Source organism: Micropterus salmoides, unplaced genomic scaffold, assembly GCF_014851395.1.
Source record: "Micropterus salmoides isolate LMB-PRFRI ecotype aquatic unplaced genomic scaffold, ASM1485139v1 Ms_hic_scaffold_14, whole genome shotgun sequence".
Classification (NCBI taxonomy): Eukaryota; Metazoa; Chordata; class Actinopteri; order Centrarchiformes; family Centrarchidae; genus Micropterus; species Micropterus salmoides.
The window spans coordinates 23,395,340-23,420,760 of NW_024040485.1; the positions used below are offsets into that span (position 1 = coordinate 23,395,340).

At 41.2% G+C, this 25,421-nt stretch overlaps 1 protein-coding gene across 1 annotated transcript; it reads left to right on the forward strand.

Moving 5' to 3' along the window:
- The first annotated feature begins 153 nt into the window (after positions 1-153).
- dnm3b (dynamin 3b) lies at positions 154-22,074 on the forward strand. The gene is made up of 21 exons (XM_038718557.1): positions 154-671; positions 1,134-1,474; positions 4,448-4,521; positions 4,830-4,979; positions 5,826-6,029; positions 6,817-6,915; positions 7,097-7,257; positions 7,609-7,751; positions 7,945-8,080; positions 9,038-9,105; positions 9,773-9,911; positions 10,134-10,220; positions 11,687-11,757; positions 11,944-11,998; positions 13,509-13,622; positions 17,652-17,761; positions 18,614-18,728; positions 18,992-19,156; positions 19,356-19,591; positions 19,702-19,875; positions 20,379-22,074. The coding sequence occupies exons 2-21, from the start codon at positions 1,314-1,316 to the stop codon at positions 20,419-20,421; spliced, it is 2,505 nt and encodes an 834-aa protein (XP_038574485.1). The 5' UTR covers positions 154-671; positions 1,134-1,313; the 3' UTR covers positions 20,422-22,074.
- Positions 22,075-25,421: the final 3,347 nt, after the last annotated feature.

Here is a 25,421-nt window from a genome sequence, read left to right on the forward strand (position 1 = left end):
ATGTCATTGGCATAAAGTAGTCTATGCTGCTCATCACCGCAGTGTTTTAACATGCACAAAGCAAAGGCGACATACAATGACTGCCATGGCCTGTACCATGTAGTGTAGCTATGTAATTTACGACAGCTGGTTTCTGCTCCTACTGCAGGGATCTGAAGGAGCGCAACCACCTCTTCTCTTGCAGCGATGCGCAGCCGTGCCGCATGACTCACAACGGCAGAAATGGCACGGATGTAAACAGGGGGCGGGCTCAGGTAGGCCTAACCTGTACCTGTCCAGCCAATGGGACGCCGCGTTTCTCTGCCTTCCTCTCCAATCCCGCGGTTTTCATTGGTCCTCCGTCGCGTCGATATGGTGTAGGAACGAGGCGCAGCTTCGCAATTACACCGTGGAACGAGGAGAGGGCGAAAAAATGATTAATCTGTCATCGAATTTGTGTTCGGGATGAGACCACTCTGACATTCAGCCGACCGTAACGAAACCCACAGGCGAACACAATTAATGCACAGGAATTTGAGATAAAGCCGATGCACCGCCATAGCAGGTGGTGCTTGTATAATCGTCCAGGGTCTTGTCGCTTGTCTTTGCTGCCTGATCTGCGCGTCGTTTCAGCACTGGACAGCGACCGGGACCATCGGACACCGAAAACACCGAGGGAATCCTGAGGCGGGGTAGGCTCACAACAGTACAGTAGTAAAATGTGTTATTAATTTATCACTGTGATGTGTTTTCTGCGGACACTCTTTTCTATTGCACATATCAACGCGTATCTGCATGCAGCGAGCGATGCCTTGTTTTGCCTTTATTCAGCATGATTCGTGTGTGCTTTATGGTTTGTTCAATGTTACTATATGGAGCCTATGGAGCGCCACTCACCAAATGCCCTTGAAACCATAGGCTTCGTGTTGCTCGCTGTGTAGCCTGTGTGTGTGTCTGTGTTTGTATGTGTGTGCAAGAGAGAGAGAGAGAGAGAGAGAGAGAGAGAGAGAGAGAGAGAGAGAGAGAGAGAGAGATGTTATGGTGGTTGTGGTAAGCAACTGCGCAATTGTCTGTCCCTGTCTGTTAATATCTCTCTTTTCTGCACCTCTCTACCCCCCCATCACCGCCTCCCACCCTCTCCTCTGCTTCCACAGTCGGTCCGACCCTCGCTTGGCTCGGGGCAATGCGCGGCTAGATGACTTCACTACATCAACAAGCACCGCGGTATCCTGGACTAATATAGTAGCGCCACATCCTCTCTCTCTCTCTCTCTCTCTCTCTCTCTCTCTCTCTCTCCATTCTGCTGATCCCGAGTCCCTCCGTCTAAAGGCACCATGGGAAACCGTGGCATGGAGGAACTGATCCCGCTGGTCAACAGGCTGCAGGATGCCTTCAGCTCCATCGGTCAGGCCTGCAACCTGGACCTGCCGCAGATCGCAGTGGTTGGCGGTCAGAGCGCAGGAAAGAGCTCCGTGCTGGAGAACTTTGTAGGCAGGTAAAATTGACCACCAGAAATAGGATAATCCCTTCTCCCGTTAACCTTGAGGATGACATAAGAGGCCTATGGGGCCAATCTCTCTGTGCTGAGTTCAAACCATCTCTCCCCAGCTTTAAGTCACTGCTTGTGATGAGATGAGGCCTTCAGTTATGATCTGTGCAGTATATATTTTTTAAACACACAACAGCTGTCTTGTGGCTACTAACAGAGGAGAATGGCAGTATTTGGGTTACAGCAGTAGCTTGGGGATTTCAGTCCATCAGTACCAACTGCAGACAGGCTCCTTCACAGAAATATCCACCACCTTTTCAGTTTCCAAGCACCCTTCCCATGGCATTAATATGCTGTTGACCCTATGTGAAAAGGACAGCCTCATGTTCAGAGATACATTGCTGCATGTACCCATTTTCATTTTTAAATCATCATTCTATACATTCTGTACATGGAACAGTGTCAGCTCCCACTCCTGAAAACACATATGAATATTCATCATCTCGCCCTGGATTTTGGTCACTCAACAAATAAATTATGAGCCGCTGCGCTTGAAGTGATCTTTTTTTCAGGATAAGGATCAAGCAGGAATGTGATTCTGTTGTTAACAACAATTGCAGCATTTATTTACATTTAGTTGACGCTTTTGTCCAAAGCAATTTACAATTGCTATATATGTCAGAGGTCGTATGACTCTGGAGCAACTAGGGGTTAAGCGTCTTGCTCAGGGACACATTGGTGCCTCACAATGGATTTGAACCCGTATCTCTCACACCAAAGGCATGTGTCTTATCCACTGTACCATCACCACCAATTAATCAGAAACAGAAGTGTAGTCTGCATCCCCAACGACTGCCCCCTAGTTACAATGGGATGTCTACTGCAAAAATCAAATTTTCTGCTCAATAATATGGTACCATTCTGTTGAATACCCCTGCATTTAAAGAGAGGACCCTTTAATTGAGGACTAGTTATAGTGCTCGTTAATCGCTTAATCTCAGGATTTTATGAAAAATGTACTTTATATTGATTAATTTATTGTAGCATTTATTTTGCCACCCAGTGTTTGCGCCAGTTGATATATTATATTATTAAAGGTCACTCCACTGATATTACAGGCCTACATAAAGGTCAGCTTATTTGTCATGGAGAGCACTGCTCGGCATGTGACACCTATAGCTGCATTATGTCTTCTGTGGCACTGGATGGAGTTTCTAACATCTGTGTAACACACAGGAACCGGATTAAAGAAAAGAATGCTTAATTGACCAGACTTCTTGGGATTGCATGAGGTAGAGGAAAAGGGAGCCAGGTGACAGAGACCAAGGGGAATGAGGGAAGCATTGGTCGTATGTGAGATAAGCAGAGTCAAAGGCTGGAGGTGAGCGTGGCAGTGTGGCTGCTGCTGGTAAGCAGGCAGGCAGGCAGAGACTGATTCTGATCACAAAGGGAACAATGTTAAAAAACACAAGACAGCAGAAACACATGAACGCACAATACAAGGAGCCGGGGATGTGAACTACCACCATCTGGGAATGAGTGGAAGAAGGACCAGGGTATATATGCTTCAGCTTTGATTAGTGGATAGATTGCAGGTGTGTGGCTTGAAGCCGGTGCGTAGAATGAACGATGAGTCAGGAGCCAGTAGAGAGAGAGAGCAGTACCATGCCCACCACACAGAGAGATGGAGAGTGGAAAACAGAAAGCATGGGGAAAAAGGGAAACACAGGGATACAAAAGAAAAACACTGACGTTAAAGCTAGGCAATTTACAAGAATTCAGAAGCTTTTTTCGTTGTTAAATTCTCTTTATGTCCCGACAACAATCAATAAATCAAATGCTCTGACACAAAAATCAACAAAATTCAGTGTCTGTGGCATTCGTTGGATTGAAATATAATAAGGCCAATCATTTCATTACCTGGCCTACCTGCCTACCTGTGCACACTCTGCCCATGCACTGCACTCTGCTAGTTTCTCCAACATTACCCAGCTTTATGAATCTGATGACATCAGGGTAACTTACTTTTTAGTTAGGCTTTAGACTCCCAATATTTGACAGAAAATATGTGTTATAAACTGAGGGGTATTGAGTTTTAAAGATGAAAGCAAGGATGGTTTATTGAAATATGCTATTGAGTTTCATTATGGGAAATGTAGGATCCAGTGTATATAGTTTGACCCATGGTAGAGACTAAAAGTCGTAACGTCTCGGCCTCTGCTGCTTCAATATTGACCACTCTTTTTCAATCTATCCCCCAGCTTTGTGGAAGTACCTCTTTAACCTGCCGTTTTACAAAACACACAGTCACATGCCATCAGCTAAATTGTCTTCAGTGTGACCAAATTGTTAATTTCTTGTGCAGTTCTTACATACATGTGTACAGTTCCAGATGAATGCATTGATTCTGTCCTATTCCAACCCTCAATGAGAGTCGTGATGCTGAGTAATGGTCCGTCTGTCCAGAACTGGCTTTGCACAGCGCTGAATGGACAAGTAGTGCGCTAGGCTTTTTTAACTCATCCCACTTGAGGGAGATCCGGGGGTCAATATGTGTTAATAAGGTTTCTTGAAACAGACCTTTAGCTTAGGAGGTAGTTGTGATGGTTGTCAGGTGTGTGCAATGCTCTCGGGTGCGCACACACACACACACACACACACACACACAAAATTAGTTGGTGTGGAATCCAGGAAATGATGAAGTCATCGTTTTTTAAATGAGGAAGCTCCTTGTCAGCAGTGCAGCTCTTGATTTTGACCTGTTGTTTATCAGGTCAGATTGTCCTGCATTGTTGCAGCAGCAGAAGCTGAAAGCTACAGGAGTTCTGTTTTAAAATAGCCCCTATTCCATGCAGACTGTGTTGAACTGGCTTATATCTTACAAGATGAGTGACCTATAGCCATGCCTATACTCTTTGATAAATGTTTACATTGGCTATGGTTTGAAATAATGACTTTTGATTGGCTGTCTTTCCTCAGGGACTTTCTGCCACGTGGATCTGGCATTGTCACCCGCAGGCCCCTAGTTCTACAGCTCATCAGTGCCACTGCAGGTGGGCACACACATTTACACACCCACACATGCATGCAGACACACACACAAACACACACACAGACGCACACACACACACACACACACACACACACACGCACACACACACACACACACACACACACACACACACACACACACACACACACACACACACAGACAGACAAATAAAGCCTCCCCCTCTGCTTTATAAATGCTACTGCTTTTTTCCCCCTGGCTTTTTTCCCTCTCGCACTGGAATTATTTTCCTCCCGTACACATTCAGCATAGTCAGCACTAATCTCATATTATTCATTTTCATCCCCTCAGAATGGGCTGAATTCCTCCATTGCAAAGGGAAGAAGTTCACAGACTTTGATGAGGTTCGCCAAGAAATCGAGGCCGAGACGGACCGTGTCACGGGGGCCAACAAAGGCATATCTCCTGTCCCCATCAACCTGCGGGTTTACTCCCCACACGGTGCGAAGACATAACTCAGTTTCCTTATCACTCAAGTACTAGAACATAATAATATTTTTAAATGAAAAGAGATTGTGACAAGCTGTAAGTCATTATACTCTCGCTCTTTTTATCTATAGCTGGCAGAAGATGATTTTAAAAACATTGGAAACAAAGAATATGGTTTTGCTAGTGAAATAATGAATTTCACTGTTGTTGAGGGGTTACAAGGAGGCAGGTGTCTAAACAGGTGCTTTTAAGGCTCTGTGTTAAATGACTGAAAACAGCATATTCCAATTTGCTATACTGATGCTGTACTGATGTCCTAGATAATTTGTACTGTAAAAATGAATGCTGTCCTTTAAAAATCAGAGACTTGAAGTGAAGTGAATAACCTAGCTGATAGTTAATAGCTAGACTGATATCATGTACAATAAACATCTTTTCTCTCTGTGAAACATATGGTATACATACAGTATGGACAGTTGAAAGGCTAGTTCCCTAGTGATTCTTACTGGTGATGTTGTGAACGATTCAATTCTTTTCAACGGCTCTTTGGTACGAACAAAGGGAACTGAGTCATACTTAGTGAGAAATGTTGTTTTGATTGGTGTGCCCAAAATTCACAGCCTGCCCTAAATCCATGAAGAGAGTACCAGTAACGTTACCTCTCTAGTCACAAACTGTCTGCAAATGACCACACGATAGTGGGTCCATTTCCCGGCTTATGCTGGGCGGAGTTAAAAAGTTTGGGCGGAGTTAAAAAGTTTTCTAATATAAAGTACTGCATGAATTTCATTCAAGGCCACAGAAATGTCACACAAGTATGGCCACTTCTTCATCTATTGCATTCCTCTGACTCTGCAGTGCTGAATCTCACGCTCATTGACCTGCCGGGAATCACTAAGGTGCCGGTTGGAGACCAGCCTGTTGACATCGAGCAACAGATCAGGGACATGATCATGCAATTCATCACCAGAGAGAGCTGCTTGATCCTGGCCGTCACTCCGGCAAACACTGACCTGGCCAATTCCGACGCTCTTAAACTGGCAAAGGATGTTGATCCACAGGGTAAGGAAAGGGGCATGGAAAGGATAATGGGAGTAAAGGGGGATGTAGGAGAGATGTAGCAGAATTTCCCTACAGGGAGGGGTCGAGAGACAGGGAAAATGGAGGATAAGGAGGGCATGAAAAAATAAATGAGTAAAGAGATGAAGGAAAAAGAAAATCTGAAAGAGAGAGAATTAAATAAACACAGGAGATGTGAGGCTAAAGAAAAAAGAGACACTGGCAGTGTAATAATGAGGAAGGGTAAGAAAGGAGAAAGGAATTAACTTAATTTAATGCCCAAAGAGTCTGACCTTCAGACAGGACAGAAGGACACAGGAGAGGATCAATTAGCCAGAAAGAGGAGGATGAAGTTACTTTGTGGCAGGGATGAATGATATCAGACAAGGAGAGTGAGGTGGACGAATACAGGAGGGAACAGGGAGACAAACAGATGCAAACAGTTAAAGATGCTTGGAAAGGATGAAGTGGCAGAAATAGAATACGAGTGAAGTAGAAGAAAGAAGTAGGGAAGGATTAAAGTATAAACAGAAGGAATAGCTGTTTGCATAGCTGGATTAGGAACTGGGCAAAATGGACATCCCAGACAAACCCAACATATTGAATTACATTGATAAAAGAAAGGATAAACCCCTCTAAATACTTCAATTTAAGAAGCTGGTGTCAGTAAATGTTGCTTTTTTAGTGACCCAGTGATAGACTGACTATCAAAATAGTGCATTCAAACTTCCAAAAAGCATGCATAAAATTCAGTTACATTATTTCTCACTCTTTTTGACCCCCTTTCCAGGTCTGAGGACTATTGGAGTAATCACCAAACTGGATTTAATGGACGAGGGCACAGATGCCCGAGATGTACTGGAGAACAAGTTGCTTCCACTGCGAAGAGGTGTGAAATTCTCTCCCTGTGTTCTTTATCACAGTATCCAATTTCTCTGTCTTTGTTCTACCTTCCCCCTCTTCCACTGCTAGTTTTTCTGTTTATCTGGCTTGTGCTACTGCTGCCTTTGTCTCCTGGGATTACCATTCATTATTTCTCTCAATTTGTGTCCTTGTTTATTCCCTCCCAGGTTACATTGGAGTGGTGAATCGCAGTCAGAAGGACATTGATGGCAAGAAAGATATCAAGGCGGCTTTGGAGGCTGAGAGGAAGTTCTTCTTGTCCCACGCATCATACAGGCACATGGCTGATAAAATGGGCACCCCACGCCTGCAGAAAGTGCTCAACGAGGTGATCATAGATTTACTCGCAGGGCACTTTACATAATTAATAAGAGAGGGCGTTCAACCTCCCCCACCCCAACCCCCCGCTTCCACTGAACAACAAACCAGTGTGGGTGATACACAGGTGGAAAATGCACTTGCTCTTTCTAGTTCAGCTCCAAATAATTTATAATTTCACTCAGGCAGGCATTCCACACAGAGACACAGTCTCTGCATTGTTATTGTGTAAATGTCTTAACAGTGAGATCTTGATTGGTAAATGGCTCTGTACAGCCAAAATACCAATACCATAATCTAGTAATTGATGCTCTGAAGTGACTGCTGTTTGTTTCATTTTGGTGGCTTTGTGTCTCTATAGCAATTGACCAACCACATCCGGGATACCCTGCCAGCTTTTCGCAGCAAGCTGCAGTCCCAGCTGTTGGCTCTGGACAAGGAGGCTGAGGAATACCGGGGATACCGACCTGATGACCCATCCCGCAAAACCAAGCAGCTGTTGCAGTCAGTACCCCATTTTCTCACAACAAGAGCCTTTACACCCGATTTATTATCTACAAAGTATCATGCAAAATGTCTTACCTCTGATAAAATAATAACTTCTTCCATAGCGCCCAAAGCTTATCAGCTTATATTTTAGAGGTCAGAAGTCATTAACGGTCTTTTATTTATTATATATTTTACACTGTTGTTTCAGGATGGTGCAGCAGTTCTCTGTGGACTTTGAGAAAAGGATCGAAGGTTCAGGAGATCAGGTGGACACAGTGGAGCTGTCTGGTGGAGCAAAGATCAACCGCATCTTCCATGAGCGTTTCCCCTTTGAACTGGTCAAGGTGATATGTTATACATAAAAGAAGACGGCGCTACAAAAAAACAAGTGAAATGATCGGCTGAAATGATTTGCCCTGTTTAAAATACAAAATATAAAATACTTTTTTCCTAACATCGGGAGTAATTCTCTTGATATTAGTGCAGTTGTCTCATGTCCGTAGCCATGATTGGTCATGAGAAACTCTGAAAATTATGACCAGATATGGAAAGAAAAATCTCAAAAAAAATATGAACAAACTTTTTATGTTAACATGTTCACATTTTATTTATGCAACTTTAACTATACATTGATTATAGTTTCTGTAGGTTTTCCAGAATAAATATTTGTTTGGTAAGAGCCAGGGTAGGCAATTTATTTCACAAGCATTTTAGTTGAAATTCTCCTGCCTGTCTACCTACGTACCTACGTGGCTACCTGTGTGCAGTGTGCCCGTGGACATGTTTCTCCAATGTTGCCTACACAAGCTTTAAATCTCTACTGTAATTCCACTATGTGTGTATTTTTTTAAATTGTAGAATTCAAACGCCCCCTAGGCTTCTAAAATTCCCAAATTCCACAGAGTTATCCTTTATTTTGTCTTTTCTTTTTTTTTTTTAAAGATAGTGACTCTCATCTCTAGAAAATCCCTGAAAGAAAACTGCACAGGGAACAATTGAAATAATGACTTATTTCTTATTATTTTAAGACCATTAAAGGCTGAATATAAGACTAAATTACACTTTTTGTAGTCTAATAATACAAGGTACAAGGTTGATTTATTTGTCACAATACAACAGGTTGTGGAGTGAAATTGAGTTTGTAACTCCGTTCTGCTACGTAGTAGACGGTATACATTAATATAAAAGCAATTATAAAAATGAACAAACTTTTTTTAAATCTCTGTCATGCTTTCTCTCAACAGCTTTTACAACTGTTCTCTGTATCCACTGTGTAAACTCCTCCTCTCTGTTCCCCCCAGATGGAGTGTGACGAGAAAGAGATGCGTCGCGAGATCAGTTATGCCATAAAGAACATCCACGGAATCAGGTAGGTATTTGTCGGCCAAACTAAAATATGAGATTGCAAAAATAATGCTTTTTTTCTACACCCCCTGCACATTTGTAAAAGGCACAAAATTCCACCAAATATTTGAGTATATATTTAATATAAATATTTGATTCTAACCAAGGATGCTTCTCTCGTCTTTCTATCTGTTAACATTATAAATTTATAAATAAATGTAGCCTGAAGATAGTCAAATATGTTAATGTTAATGTGGAAAACATCATAACAACTAAAAAAATACAGATCTTTGAATTTGGTTTTCCAACAGCCAAAAAATACTCAGATGGTTTGGATAGGAATTTATGAACAAAGAAGAGCTTGTCGTCTTTCTTTCTTTCATTTTTATGCTCAGTCCAGCCTCTCAGTTTGTTTCTATATTGGTTCAGCAGCGGTTAGACACCACAACCAGAAGAATTGCCACTCAAGCGAGAGAGAATCTGACATTTAAATCACATTTTAGCCTAAGTTCCCTCCAAAACCCCTTTATTATTGACTGCATACAGTATACAGTCTGGGGTAGCTACAGGTAGAACCACAATACAGATCAAAATCATTGATATATGTCAAATTGAAATCAATATTACTACTTATATTAAACTAGTTCTCAGCACAATTGTACCATTCTTCTCTTCCTCTTGGTGGGTTTTAGGACCGGACTTTTCACCCCAGACATGGCGTTTGAGGCCATTGTGAAGAAGCAGGTCATAAAGCTGAAGGAGCCCTGTGTCAAGTGTGTGGACATGGTCATCCAGGAGCTAATTAACACCGTGCGCCAGTGCTCCAACAAGGTAACTGATGTTTGAAGGAAAGAAGAGAGGAGATAAGCAGGGAGATAAGATGATGGATGAATGAAAGAAAGTTCAATTGAGAAATTATTAAAAGAGAGAAAAATGAAAGCTGAGCTCACTGTTGAAAAATTCCGTTTTTAACAAAAGGTTGTTGTTTATTAGTCATTATTTCACATTGCTTATTATTTGGAATTAGTTATAAGCATTGCGATGTGTTTTCAGCTGGAGTGCTTCCCCAGGCTACGTGAGGAAACTGAGAGAATTGTAACTTCTCACATCCGAGACAGAGAGAGTCGGGCCAAAGACCAGGTAACGCTCATTAGTTCGCAATTATGGACATTCACACTTGTTTATGAGGCTCTGTGACATGTTTACACACATATGCATGCAAAGCCAACCATTTTCTATATATAGAGAGATCTCTGTCCATATCTGTCATTGAATTACAAACAAGGTGCCAATCATAGACTAATTGTCAAGCTCAATGTGGTCAGCTCCTGGAGGTCCCATCTTGGTAGTGCTTGACTGGCTAATCCAAAAATGGGCACAGAAGTGGAGCTGAGACATGCTGAATGAAGCCTGGTTGCTGAAACCACCTAGTGGCTAGCCACCTGAGAGCACCCACCTCTCACTCAAAGTGGCCATGTCCCCAATTAAGTGTAACTTTAAATCTTTATATAAGGTGAGCAATGCGTTCATGTGGTGTCGAAACAATCAGAATCTTTTTTTCCTCCTTAAATCTTTATTGAAAAAAGATAAATAAAGTGTACATGGGACATAAAAAAGTATACAGAACTATATACAGAACTTTAATTCGTGCAAAATCACGTATTGCATATACATATTTTGCAACCATGTAACTTGTAATATGGTTATAACGGTTAGTTTGCTGTGCATGTAGAGTGACCTAGATCTCTGCGTGTTGTTTATACGCTCTGATAATACTAAAAACAAATCTTTGTAGTAGTGTCCACATTTCGACTGGGACCATCCAAGGAGTGTGTGAATGCAACGGGAGTCAGTGGTTGCAATTCGCAACCCTCACCACTAGATGCCACTAAAACTTACACACTGAACCTTTAACATAAGCATATATATATATATATATATATATGTAACCTTTAACATAAGCATATATATATGCACAGGTCTATAAGGATTGACTTGCTTTCGGAGCCAGATGCAAGTGGCCAATGATACTGCAGTTTTTGGCACTTCCGTATTGGCTTAATTTTACAGCCCTGAAGGGTTGCCGCTTGATATCAGTTATCCAAACTGATTACTATTAAGATTTCTGTATACTTTATAAAATATAATACGTAAAAACTTAAATACATTTTTGACATTTTGGGAAATAAGCTTATTTGAAGAAAACGAATGCCCCTCTCACATCTGAACAATAAATAGAAAGCTATCACCAGCAGCTGGTTTGCTTAGCACAAAAACTGAAAATTAGGGGAAACAGCTAGCCTGGTTCTGTCCGAAGATAACAAAATCCAAATACCAGCACCTCTAAAGCTCACTCATCAACACTTGCTAGCTGATATCCACTGCTCCCAGTCTCTATGCTAATCAGCTAACTGGCTGCTGGCCACAGCTACATATTTACTGTATGGACAGGAATTAATCTTATAATTATAATTCAATCATATAACTCTCGGCATGAAAACAAGGTGTATAATGTATAACTAAATGTATAACAAAATGTATAACTGCTGTATTCCTTTAAGAATGAGTTACACTCACTTCATGTTAAATGGTTTGTGTTGTTACAGGTTCTGCTGTTGATAGACATCCAGCTCTCTTACATCAACACTAACCACGAAGACTTCATTGGCTTTGCTAAGTAAAAACACGTCTATTAGTTCCGCTCCACCATGACAAATTATTTATGATTATACATGTCAGGCTGGTGAAAACAAATGTTTAGAAAATCTCCCCTGTCATGTCCTTCTCTCCTCTACATTCACTCTTCTCTCCCCCATCATTTTGTCTCTGCTGCCATCTCTGTTTTGTTGTTTCTCCACCGCAGTGCACAGCAGAGGAGCAGTCAGACTAATAAGAGCCAGAGTTCAGCAGGAAATCAGGTGAGCATTTGTCACGTCTTGTATGTCACACGCAAACAGCACGAGCACAAGGTCAAGCACCCCCACACAGCAGCAGGATGGCTACTGCAGGGAATAAAAAAAGAGAGATGCTGAAATCAAAAATCACATTTTACGTTACATTTTAGCCTTTTTTCATTTGAATATTATTATATTATTTGTCATGCATGCTTTATTATGTTTAGTGGAGCACTAGTTATAGTTGTGTACAGTGGTTTGTTTGCTTCTTTGGTTTTATGATTTTATCTCAGTAAAAGAATCACATTGGGTTATATTACTTTATGCCACCATCATCACTGGTGTTGTTGTTGAGACATTTCCCTTTGTTTGAACCCCTCCTGTGTCATCAAGGTGCCACTTTGCATTTCATCCCCATCCCTTAGTGAGAATCTCAGCTGCCCTGTTATGGGTGTCTGTTGGTGAGTATCGCTCATTGTGGGTTATGGTGTGCAATGTCATTTGTGCCTGCAGTAACACTTCTGCCCATTGTGTGGTGCTCTCCAGCTCTCCAGCTGCATTAGAACCTGTCATTTTCCCGTTTTCCACTCTGACAGGTGGCTAATTGGATGTGTAAGCTACTGTTGGGCAGAGGCATTTTCTTTAACACAAATTGCACTAGAAAGTTGCCATTTTTTCAGTGCCACAAGGTTTTCTAAATCCCCCACATTCCTTCCTGTTGCAGGCCTCTTCTCCTCCCGCATCAGGCCTGATTGTAAGAGTTTACTATCTAACCATTTACTTTCTAACACCCCCTCTACCCACCAACGTCCGCAGACTACAAGGGGTTGCCAACTAGATAGAAAATAGAAATTAAAATTTTATTTGGTTTGGCAGTTCAAATATCATCTCTAAGACTAAAAGTGTTAGAAAAATGATTTCTATTTGTATCCCGCCATGTATCCAGCCCTCTAATTTGTGCATATGACTATAAATAAGGCTTTGTAATGATTTGGGTAACCTCCTTAGTGAGTCTTAGGCGGTGCAAGAGTGACCGTAATCTAACCTAATAATCACTTGGCACTGTGCCCACAGGCCTGTTTATGTAGGGCTTGTGGGGTTAATGCACCTAACACAGTTGACACACACATGCTTTGTTGTGTGCTCGAAGCACTTAACACAATGGTCACTTAACACGCTAACACGGGCCCCTGCTTGTGGCATTGTGAACACAGTTCTTTGACAGAGACTGCACTGACCCACAGTCACACGCTAGGCTCTGAGTGAGTCACGAAGACACAATGACACACCTAACCTGACCTTCACACACATTTCATTGCAATTCATGCATTGATAACTTTCACAGATTAATTTGTGCTAGCTTTAGCAATGTTCTACGGATTGATTTAGAGGGGAGTAAATTATTATGGATGAAGAGCTCCTGTCATCCTCTTGTTTTCTTATTTTTTTTGTGTGTAAGGTTTTAATTTACTCACTTTTTTTTTTTTACAACATTACAGCTATTTCTGACTTTCTGACCTTACCCTCCCCTTAGGTCATTCGCAAAGGCTGGTTGACCATTAACAACATCAGTATCATGAAGGGAGGAGCCAAGGAGTACTGGTTTGTGCTGACTGCTGAGAGCCTCTCCTGGTTCAAGGATGATGAGGTGAGTTTAAAGCAGCTATTATCAATATGTTTTATTATAACAGTGGATCAAATGACTCTGACTGAAAGGGGTCCCTCCTAATGACACACCTACAGAGAATTGTCACCAGATTCTGCTCTCCCTCAGCTTTATGGACCGTTGTAGTGTCTTTCAGCTCATTGTTTTGTTTTTTTTCCGGCCAGAAAACTATATTATTTTAGTTCAGTTTAGTTCACTTTTATAGGATCGTTTTGGGCCAAAAAGCTTTGAAAACCCACTATATATACCTGCTCAGCACCAAATAGCACAGAGACAAAGTTACTTTAGAAGGAATATTTAGCACCTAAAGAGATATATATTTCATATTTTCCATATTTCAGCTGTAAGTGTCCTAGGTGGGACGGAGTGTGAAAATGGTTGAGAAAATGTGAGAACTGTGGAATTTCTCTTAATGTCTTTAGCTGAAACCAGCAACTAACTTAATATATACAATTGGTGGATAAATGACTCGTGAATGCTCTTTTTTTAAATCAGAAGTTTATTGTTTTTATTTCCATTATCATTGATAATACAACATAATAACGGAACACTGGTTTTCAGAAGAAAAGCTCACATTTTTCACCCACCACTGCGCATTGACAGGATGCAGCATTTGGTCCGTCCTTCTGGCTTATTTGGCGGGCTGATGTCTATCTGCCTGTCTGTGCCTGCTGTACAGGTTGGAGGATATTCTGCACAGCAAGTGTAGATAGGCAGACACACTGCAACTCCTTCAGCCAGTTAATTGTTGCTGCTGCATTGTTGTTTGTTTACTAGACCTTGCTTAGTTTCTTGCCAGGGTACAGTTCCAAGAGAAATACAGAGTAGAATTTGTATTTGTGCAAAAAGACAAACTGATAAACAACAGGGTTCTGCCCAGCCTAGATTGTAAACTAGATTTTTATATGTGGTTCCACTTTAATGTAGGTCAGCTTAACTTTGTGGCCAATTCCCTATTTGAGAGAGTATAGCCTTTGTTGGCGAGTGGATCACCACCCTGATGGAGCAGTTTACTGTATGAATTACGTATGTGAGGAGTTTAGCCATGGTTCTGTCATTCACTCGTTCTTTCCATTCATCTTTCCCTTTGTCTCTGAGTTTCCCCTCTTTTCTCCCTTTTTCTTCTCTCCCCACCTCTTTCCACTGGGAGTTCAGGCATTCGCTTCTTCTTTGCAAATTTGGAACAGTCCCAATCCCAACCAAATGTTCACTCACAGACACCCAAAATATCTGAAAGCATACTCAGCCCTCAGACTGCACATGGGCCACACAGCATTGGGTCTACAGATTGTCATTTGATACGTTAGTGTGGTATTATAGGAAATTATAGGCTCTGTGGCTTTGCCTTGTATATTTCTGTTTTACACTTTGTGAACTTTCTATAGTCACATATACATGCACGCGCACGGATGCACATACACATAGTCACACACCCTCCTCCCTCTGTTGGTGTGGTTGGCAGTTACTTTGGAACTGCTCACATTCTTGGCAGGAAAATCCTCAAGTTTTTAATCCAAACATGAGGCTCCAATGTTTCAGCGGAGAGAAATCCCTCTATTAAATATCAATAACTCCCCCTTTCTGTTTCTGACCTTCAATTTCCTAACCAGCTATCACTTCATGAAACTGAGTCACTATTTTGACCCCACACAAGGTGTAATATTCCATATGCAGCGGTGAAAACGTTGTCCACTCTTTGACTTTTTTACACTTTCACCACAAACCATGCAAGAGCTTACCTAAATAGCCTACAACTAATTTAACTGACTTCTCAAATGTCAAGCATCCTGTGTGTACATATATCCTTTGTGCAATGACACTTTTGCTCACGTACTTCTTACACCATCTGCAAAGCACTTTTCCTACCAGCTTTTTGCAGTTATTTGACACCACCAGAAATCTAGTATACATTGGTGTCCTTTGCCTTAAGTCTTCCAAGTCGATTTTGGCCACCCACTGAAATAACTTCACTGGAGGTGTCTGACTGTATTTTCAAACTCCACTTGATTGATTGGCTCTCGTTCCTTTGGCCTGTGTTAGATGCTCTGCAGCCACATTCCCTCCTCCCCTCCTTCCAGTGGACCACATCTTCATCAGAGCACTAGGCTAGCAGCCTGCACACTTACACATTCATGCTATAAATTATGTTAGCTCCCTATTTTGTGTGTTTTGGCTTTAAATCTTCAATCATTCTGACTCAAATCTTGATTTTGTTTACACCTTGATTTTTCTACCAAGTTGTCAAATGTGCAGTTAGTGTTGAAAATTGGTGATTGGTTTGTTTATTCCAAAAAGAAGTGAAAAGGAAGTGGTGAGTGTTAGAATGCACTTAGGACAAAATACAGATGCATACAGATCACATACAGATTATAAATAGATTAAAAATAGCCAGAAGGAAGGAACAGATGCAAAAAAAACACACATCTTGGAGACCTGAAATGCCAACAGAGAGACAGAGAGAGTGACACAGAAAGACAGACTGAGAGAAGAGGGTCCATGCCCAGTCTAACCAATGTGCAGACTACTGTACACCAGTATGACAATGAACAGGTAGTCTGAACACTGGGTGGACGGAGCCGGAATTAAGAGCCAGGCCTTGTGTGCTGTTTTCTGCCATTCCAGATGCTCGCCGCTCTGCCGTCTGTGCCCTCCCTTCGCCCCTCTCCATTTTGGCAGCAAGGATCCCGTCTATCGAAAACCCCTCAAAACTGCGATTTGCCTCATCCACGATTGCAGCTTTCTGGTGCACGTCTCTTGCCGTGTTTATTTGTTTTGGTAGACGTTTGAGTTCTAGGTCCCCTCGCGGTCCGTTTTGGTCATGCCGGCCATGAAGAGTATCCAGCCTTGACGTGGCATATTCGCTCAGACGACTGGGACAGACTGGCTGCACGTTCAGGGAGGGGATATTACAAAAAAGAGGGAAAGAGAGAGACGGAGGGGGGGAGTGAGTGAGAAGGGGAGAGGAAGAGAGAGGAAGAGGGAGGGACGCGTGCGACCATATATGGTCTGTAGTGACCCCTTGGGGAATACAACACAGAAGAGTCTGCAGAGTTTTTTTGTCTTCTCTGTTTTCCTCTCTACTCATCCTCTTTAATTCTTACCTGCAACCATCTACCACCACGTTCCGGACCTTCAGACCAGAAGTGGGCTTTCTTCTGCAAATCTTTTGCAAATCCACGTTTGTGTTTCTTCTTCTTGGTCTCTCCTCCTCCTTCACCCTCCATCTCTTAAACTTCTCCCTCCTTCCCTGGTTCTCTGTGTGCTGCTAAGCACTACCAGATGTTGAGTTTTAACGCCAGGCTGTCATTTAATCTCTCTCCCTCGGCTCTCTCTCCCTCCTTCTTCAAAAAAATCCGGCAGGAAGTGGGCCCCTCTGGAATGGAAAGAAAAAATATTGAAAAAATATAGAGGGGGAGGGATAAAAGAAAAAAAAGACAGAGAGAGTTAGGAAAGATGGGGGCTAGGATGGAGTGTAAAAATGAAGAGCAGAGTTTCTTTAGCCTAAGCATCCGTCACAGGCCCTCTTTGAATCTGTCACAGCTGTTCTTGAGCTTCTACCTCAGAAGATGAACATTGTGTTTGGGCTCTCTGGACCTCCAGTGCGTACATATATCTGCCTGTCCTTACTTCAGCTGGAGAGTTTACTCAGCCTTTAGCTACCAGCTCTCACTGGCAAGACGCACCGTGAAGAACGACTGTGTCTTGACCCACACTGTAATGACTTCCACATGTGCTCCCCTTCTCCCTTTTCTTTTTCTGCTTCCACCCCCCACCCACCTCCCACTCTCATTTCTCCCCCATTCCTCCTCCCTCCCGTCGCCCCCTTTCTCTTTGCTTACCCCCTCTCTACTTCTTTAAAAACCTGATTTCACCTTTCTCTTGCGAGCATAATCTTGTACAATTTGTTTGTGTCAAGTCCCTTGCACAACATTTCATTACATAACAACAGGGCAAATTGCATCAGTCATGGAAGTGCTCACGATCCATACCTTCTGTTTTCCCCATTCACAGGAGAAAGAGAAGAAGTACATGCTCCCTCTGGACAACCTGAAGGTCCGCGATGTGGAGAAGAGTTTCATGTCCAGCAAGCACATATTCTGTATTTTCAACACGGAGTCAAGGTCAGCTGTGAGATCTTAAATTTTTAATCTGCACTTGTTTTTATTTGCAGCACATGGGGCTGCAGATAAAACCAGACTTCTGAAAGCAATCCCATGCAGTGGATGGAGTCAGAGAGTTCATGGCCTGTGTGCTGGTGCAGCGGCTGAAATATGTTTTGTATTATGTGTTTTGTACAGTATATATGCATGATTGCAGGCAAGGACAAACTGGAACTATTGTTTCTAATAGAGCTACAGCTCAGTTTATGATGTCACGATTGTCATTTATATTTTGTTTTAAGGAATCCTGCACTATGTAACAAAATACATTTCTAGTGTAAAATAACATTTTAATGTACCAGACATTGTACAGAGAATTATCACAGGGATTTATTAGAAAAGAGACTTTTCTTGGTGTCTTGATGTTGTAATAGAAATTTGATGATAATAATGTAGGGAAACAAATAGCTGATTGCCCTGACAGGACTGTAACCAATCAATAACATTGTGAATCTGCGTAAAATCTTTAGAATCAGTCCTGAACTGACTGTAATTGTTGAAGGGCGCCCTGAAAAAGTTTATGGTCATTATGGCAGACTTCTTGGCTAGAAACCTAAAAAAAAAAGGTTAAACAAAAAAATATCCCACATGGATTAAAGCACACACTGTCAATACTAATATATTTTGCTGAACACTTTTTGTAACTATGAGGAACGTTGTCCAAATGTCTCTACGTAATTCATCATGCACTGATTAGTTACATCATTTCAATGTTTATTTTATTAAAAAGAATCCTCCACTTTTGTTTATTTTGACACACAGTGGTGTAAAATATTAGGTGACTTCCATGAATGCATTGTCTCCTGTGTTTAGGAATGTGTACAAGGACAATCGCACTCTGGAGTTGGCCTGTGACTCTCAGGATGATGTGGACAGCTGGAAATCTTCTCTCCTACGTGCCGGGGTCTATCCTGAGAAGACCGTTACGGTAAGCACACTCTTTCATTCTCCATTCAGCTGGTACTTTTACTTAATAGGTTTCCCTATGCTGACTGATCCTAACTTGTTATTATTTACCAATTAATTTGGCAAATGACAAACATTTTCTAACATTCATATGCCATTATTTCAGAAAAATGTTTATGAAAATAATGTAAATCGATTCATACAATGCACCAAAATATATTTGTAAATGTAGGCCCCTCTTTTCTCATGCCACGCTTTATTCTTTTCTCCTTTGTCTCTCTGTAGGTTGAGAGTGAGACCACCACCACCACAGACAACTTCTCCATGGACCCTCAGCTGGAGCGTAAAGTAGAAACCATCCGTAACTTGGTGGACTCCTACATGGCTATTGTCAACAAGTGCATTCGTGACCTCATGCCCAAGACCATAATGCATCTCATGATTAACAACGTAAGAAAAGATTACTCAGATGTTCATTTATATATGCCGTTAGGATAGCTTTCCTTTGTTGTTACTGTATTGAACTAAAGATACTACTACAATTTATGATAACAGTGACACGATAACCCTTGTGTGAAATAAATGGCCATTAGAAGGTCTTCATCTTCACAATGATTCATTATCATGCACTACCTCCTCCTGCCAATAGGTGAAGGACTTCATCAATGCAGAGCTGTTGGCCCAGCTGTACTCTGCTGGTGACCAGAACTCCCTGATGGACGAGTCCCAGGAGCAGGCCCAGAGGAGGGATGAGGTGCTGAGAACCCACCAGGCCCTGAAGGAGGCCCTGGGCATCATCGGTGATATCTCCACGTCCACCATTACTGTCCCCATGCCTCCGCCTGTTGACACCTCCTGGATGGGAGGATCCAGTGGTGGTCGGAGGTAAAGTTACTAGAATTGAACTGATCATTTACATGCATACTGTAACCATTTTAAATAAAAAACTTTACTTCCTAAACCTTATTCAATACCATATACTTTACTTTCTACAGGTCTCCTCCACCCAGCCCCACTGCCCCTAGAAGGATGTCTTCAGGCCAACGCCCAGCTCCCCGAGGGGCCCCGCCACCACCGAACCGTCCAGGACCCTTGGGGCCTTTCAATAACAGTGCTGATAGCCCTCAGGCTCCCAGCCGCCCTAACAGGGCCCCTCCTAGCATCCCTAGGTAAATGTAGCCTTCACATAACAGACCTGTTGGGAAGATGCTGTGTATTTGGATTATTTATCAGAAATAAATTATATGTTTTTACATATAATTGAAAATGTAACAATAGTATTAAAAAACTAAAGAACATGTGGTAGTATTTGCCAACATTAAGTTGCCAATATTTATCATTCTCAAGCTAGCCAGCTCAGTCTGCTCAAATCTCAGTTGCTGTGAACAGCTGCTCCATATCTTCCACTAAATCAAGAGTTCATTCTTTTCAAATGTAATCTATTTTCTATAGCAAGCCAGTTCACAACAGTTGAGCAGGCAGACCCTGATGACATATGTATCATCAGCACTGATTCCCCTCTTAAGCTGTGTAACAATATAGCAGGCTGTGTGGGGGGGACAGTTTCTACCATTTTGTACTTTGAGGACATTCATTTTCCTTTATGTATGCTAGACTAATTTCCTCTCTTTTCTTGTCTTCTTTTGTCTTATTCTCTTCTCATTTTTCCAAGCCGGCGGCCCCCGCCATCTCCTACAAGACAAGCCCCACCATAACCATGTAAACGGGTTCCTCATACACTTATCTCCCTCCCCCATCCACTTCATCCTTCCTCTCTTAGCCATGGCTCTGCTGTCCTGGTCTCTCCTTAGTGCAGCCACTGACGTCTTTGACCCCTTGACCCTCGATTTCCTGCCAGGTGAAGATGTCCATATATCTATGTACAGTATGGTACTTGTCTTGTGCAGTATGTGTATGTGTGCTTGTTGCTCGCCTTTGGTCCAGGTTTGCTTAGCAGATCCACTACCTAATATCAGTCCCTGGAACCTCTTAAAACCCCCCCCACAAACCCCTCACCAAATCAGCCACTACCCCCACTTGCTGCTTCTACATAAAATACGCTCAGCAGTCGTACTGCCCTACTCATTCCAAAATGCAGCATGGCACATAAGCTGCTTTTATTGCATGGGAGTGCGTGTATGTAGCGTGTGTGCGTGCGTGGGTTTTGTGTGTATGTATACAGGGGAGGGACTAATTTGCCTATATGTAGGCTGAGTTTGATTTAGTATTGTATTAATTTATTGTATAATGCCCCCCTGTGCAGAGTTTAAGATTAAGTGTTAATTATCAGCTTAATGTTCTCTTAGGAACACAAGTTGTATCTTAGTATGTGTGTGTACGAGCGTGCGTGTTTGCGTGCGAGTAATTCTGTTTATGTTTGTAAGAGAGCGTGTGAGGAAACGTGTGCATGTATTGTCCGTCTGCACGTTTGTTGGCGTTTCAGTTGTATTTGTTTTCTTGGTCAAAGCTGTTAACGATGAATCATAAAACCCTTGGGGGTAAATTTCATGTTGGACTTTTGTGAGTTGTTCCTGTGTTGTAGTAGCAGTCATACACACATAGCAAGGCTGAGGAGCACCTTCAGTATTCTCTATATGGAAACAGCCTCAATAATGCATTTAACCCTGTCATAGGTGTCTACCTGTGCTGTATCAATGGTCAAGTTGTGACCCTTGCAGCCTTAAGCTCAGATTCAGATGCTGACTGATGAGATGGAACTCAAAGAATTCAACAAATAACATGGCAAAACACAAGTTCCTTCTTGAATGAACAAAGAACATGCATTTACATGTTTCCATTTAGCCTTTTTCTCAGGTTTGAAACATGCAACTCCATGCACATCACAAACTAGCACTCTTTCTCTTTTTTCAACCCTTCTAGCCTCTTTCATGTCCTCTTCTCTCACTCAAGCCAGTCAGTGAGTCGGCATCTGTGTCAGAGCTTAAGGTGGTATTGTCAATGTTCAAGTGCTTCTCTGTCAGTTTGTTATTGTGTATGTGGGCCTAAACTGTGTTCTGGTGTATAAAATGATAAGGAGATACTGTTCATGTGGACTATAAAGACCTCATCAAGGATCCTAGCGCTTTAATCGTTCTCTGTGTCTCTATTCACTAAATGCTCTCTTCTCTCTAATTTAGACTGCCTTACTGGCATGGATTACAATTCTGTATTGCCAAAGCTAAATGTTGAAAGAGAATTGGGAAGTTGAAAAAAAATTAAATCTGCTGAAGACCAATAATGAAATGATTCCAGTTGTAGTGAGATAGCATTGTTTAGCAGAGGGCATAATGTTAAAATGGGGAATTGCATCAGTTGTTATTTTCCGTGTCTCTGTATCGCTCCTCAATAAACTTCTTCCTCACAATGTCTCACTTTGTCAACAGAGTTTTGGGAATGGATGGTATATATATATATATATATATTTATGCACACCTCTTTCTGAAGTGCAGCAAAATAATATGTTGTTTACTACTGTGCTCGGTCTTGTTTGCTTATTTATTGATATATACCAAAACTTGATGTATTCTTGGTGGGTAAATTGTCTCCCATGCCCACAAAACAAATAACTATAGTCATTTTATAGCAAATGTGATAGCCTATTGTGCGATTATTACAGCAAAAATGTAGAATACCATGCAGAACAGAAAATAAACTAAAGTGGTATCAATATATTAATATTACCACATTCAATAGAATTACTTCTTCAAGATCACCAACTTTATATTGAATCCAAAGCCTTTGTATATTACTAATGGTATTTTCATTTATTAGCCAAAAGAAGGCACTAATACATCATTTTAATCACTGTGAGGCAGTGTAGGAGGCCTATATACAGGCGTTCAACATCCAAACATGTTGGTTTCTGTAACAAAACTGTAAGCAGTGGTTCAAGGAACACAAATTCATTTTATCTTTAAAAAATTGCAATGCTTATTTATATATTATATTTATTTATCTTTCTTGATAAGCCTATAGCTTTAGTCATTTTATATGTTTTTTGACAGCATGTCTGAATTATAACATTGGCTATTGTTCAGTATGTCATAGTGTACATTGGAAAGTATCAGTCAAGTAATAGTAGTCTTCTGGAATAGAGATGATCTATATCTGCATCTAGATAGACACAGAAACTTTCCCAAAACATTCTGTGACTTCAAGCTACATGAAGTGGTACTATATTATAAAAATCATGTCCCTTGTGTATTATAGAACTTAAATCTTAAATCTATTGCCTATAGTATTCCATACATCAATACAAAAAGGCATCAGGTTCCTAAACTCCCTCATCCCGAATATCTATGATTATGATCTATCATAAATATATGTTGTTCCTTATGGTGAAAATGTATTTACTTAAAACCTAAACATGATTAACGTCTTCCAATGTCCAAAACCTAAATGACTGAATGATGTTTGCCTCCACTGCTCCACTGCAAAAACTGCTCACTATTTAATAAAAAAGTAAATAAAATGACACTAGAACAGCCATAAACAATGTGATGTCTGAAACTAACACAGTAGGCTATTTAATGTACTGGGGATCAAACCCTTGACTGCTGGTACAAATTAAGTAAATACTTTTTCTGCTATTCAAATCAATAGATATCTAAACTGATGTTTGTCATGATGGCTTTTTTTAGTAATACTTTGCATGTTGCATACTATGGAAGTCAAAGAAACCTCTTTTTAAAACATTAAACCAATGGTATTATTGAGGAATCAAAGTACCATTTCACAACAGGTGACATGGGGGCGGCTGTGGCTCAGGAGATAGAGCGGGTTGGCCGTTAATCGGAAGGTCGACGGTTCAATCTCCCCTGGTTGCGTGTCGAAGTGTCCTGAACCCTGATTTGCCCCTGGCGGCTATTCCGCCAGTGTATGAATGTGTGTGAATGCTAGTTTCCGTTTGAGCACTTAGGCACTGTGCACTCAGTGTATGACTGGTGAATGCAGATGAGTGCTTTGAGTGGTCGAAAAGACTAGAAAGGCGCTATACAAGTACGGAGCATTTACATGTTAAATGTTGTATCTGTGCCCAAAATATATATATATTCTATTAGGACTGCTCACATGAAATGTGGTGAAAGTTGTCCTGCTCTGGTGTGATCATGCATGAGAGTGTGACCTTTGGTGGTTTCAAATCATGTTTTTGACGCCTGGCAAATGAGTTGAGCAGAGGGCTCCCTCTAGTGACCCCAGCATAAACATACATTTACTGTCTCAAAGAAAACGTTTGAGGCTGTAGTCTACATCTTGTCCTGCAGGATTCCTGTTCTGTGGAAAGTGAAAGTGAATCCCCACAGCCGAAATAACACACATGGCGTTCTACAGAAGGCAATGCATTCACATGAGAAAAAAAAAATCACGAGATGTGAGATGTGTTTTCATGGTGACAAAAACATGTTGTTCTCTTTTTATGAATTAACATTACATTTACACATTACATGCTTAGAATTAATGTTTAGAATTAATTTTTAATCTCAAAAGATTATCTCCTTTAGCCGGATTTCATAGATACAAACATGTCCTGCCCGTTTAGCTTAATCCACTGTTATTTTGGCTTGGGTTTGAGGAAATGCTCCTGTCTTTAAGTAGGACTAATAGATGGTATTGTTATTAGTTAAGTGACCCTGTTGAAATCATACACTTAGCATCAGCAACTGTGGCCTAACGTTTGTTTTTACTTATTGAGATTTTTAGGTATCTCTAATAATAAAATCATAGCTGTCATTTACACTGGAGACACTGGGTACATTTGAAATGGCTGATTTTGTCCCAATCACTTTTTGAAAGCATTTGTTAAAAATGTTGAAAATGCTTTAAGAAAGGTTTAATTGCACAATAAGAAAACATTCAAGCTTAAGCTAAAAAAAAACAAAAAACAAGCAGCTGATTACAGTCTTGTATTCTGTTATATTTTTATATTTATGAATTGTCACCTCAGCGCCTCGTCACGCTCCTGGCCTTTTTACCAGCTAGTAAAAACGCGGCGCTCCCATTGGAATGAATTGAAAAAAGCTTTGGTGGACACGGACCCTTAGCTCAAAAACTTCTGGGGGAGGACGTCAGACCCCCCACTCATAGTATGTTTCAGCATTTCATATTTCTTCAAAATAGTGTTAAAATCTTCGCATTTTGTTTTTGACAAGTCGTCAAGTCTTGTGACACACTTGTATCGTCACATCGTTAATGTGAGCATTTATGTTTTCAACACAAAGTGACACCCTTGATAAAAACAACAGATTTTTCCCTCTCAAGTGAATGCATTAGCTTCCTGTTGCAATCTGTTGAGAAAAAGGTTGATACTTTTTTTGTAACAAACGGATGCAACAAATACTAATTTGCGCAATGTATGTTGCTTTACAAATTGTTGCATTCAGATATCAAATATAGGCATTTCCATAGACTGTATTAAAGAAGGGTAGCCAATCAATCTCCTTTTACAGAGCATACAGTAGCCTATGTAATTTTTTGTTACACAGTCCTTCAAAACCCTCCAAGACGGTGGGGGATAAATATCATAGGTTTATATATATATTTATATTTATACGTCGATGCTCATTGGGTAACACATCTGACACATCCATCAAACACCAAACGAGAGAAACCCTACCTCCACCCACCCGAGCGGCCAGAGGCTACGAAATGAGCGCTCCCAACCAACACATGCTCAGTTTGAACTGCGCAACAGCCTCTGTGCCTTTTCATTGGACAG

Bases quoted from the DNA above. Each gene is read 5' to 3' on its own strand.
- dnm3b (XM_038718557.1), top strand. From the start codon at position 1,314: ATGGGAAACCGTGGCATGGAGGAACTGATCCCGCTGGTCAACAGGCTG. The intron at 7,752-7,944 runs GTCAGTACCCCA...CTGTTGTTTCAG, and splicing joins AAAACCAAGCAGCTGTTGCA to GATGGTGCAGCAGTTCTCTG. The intron at 10,221-11,686 runs GTAACGCTCATT...GTGTTGTTACAG, and splicing joins AGAGTCGGGCCAAAGACCAG to GTTCTGCTGTTGATAGACAT.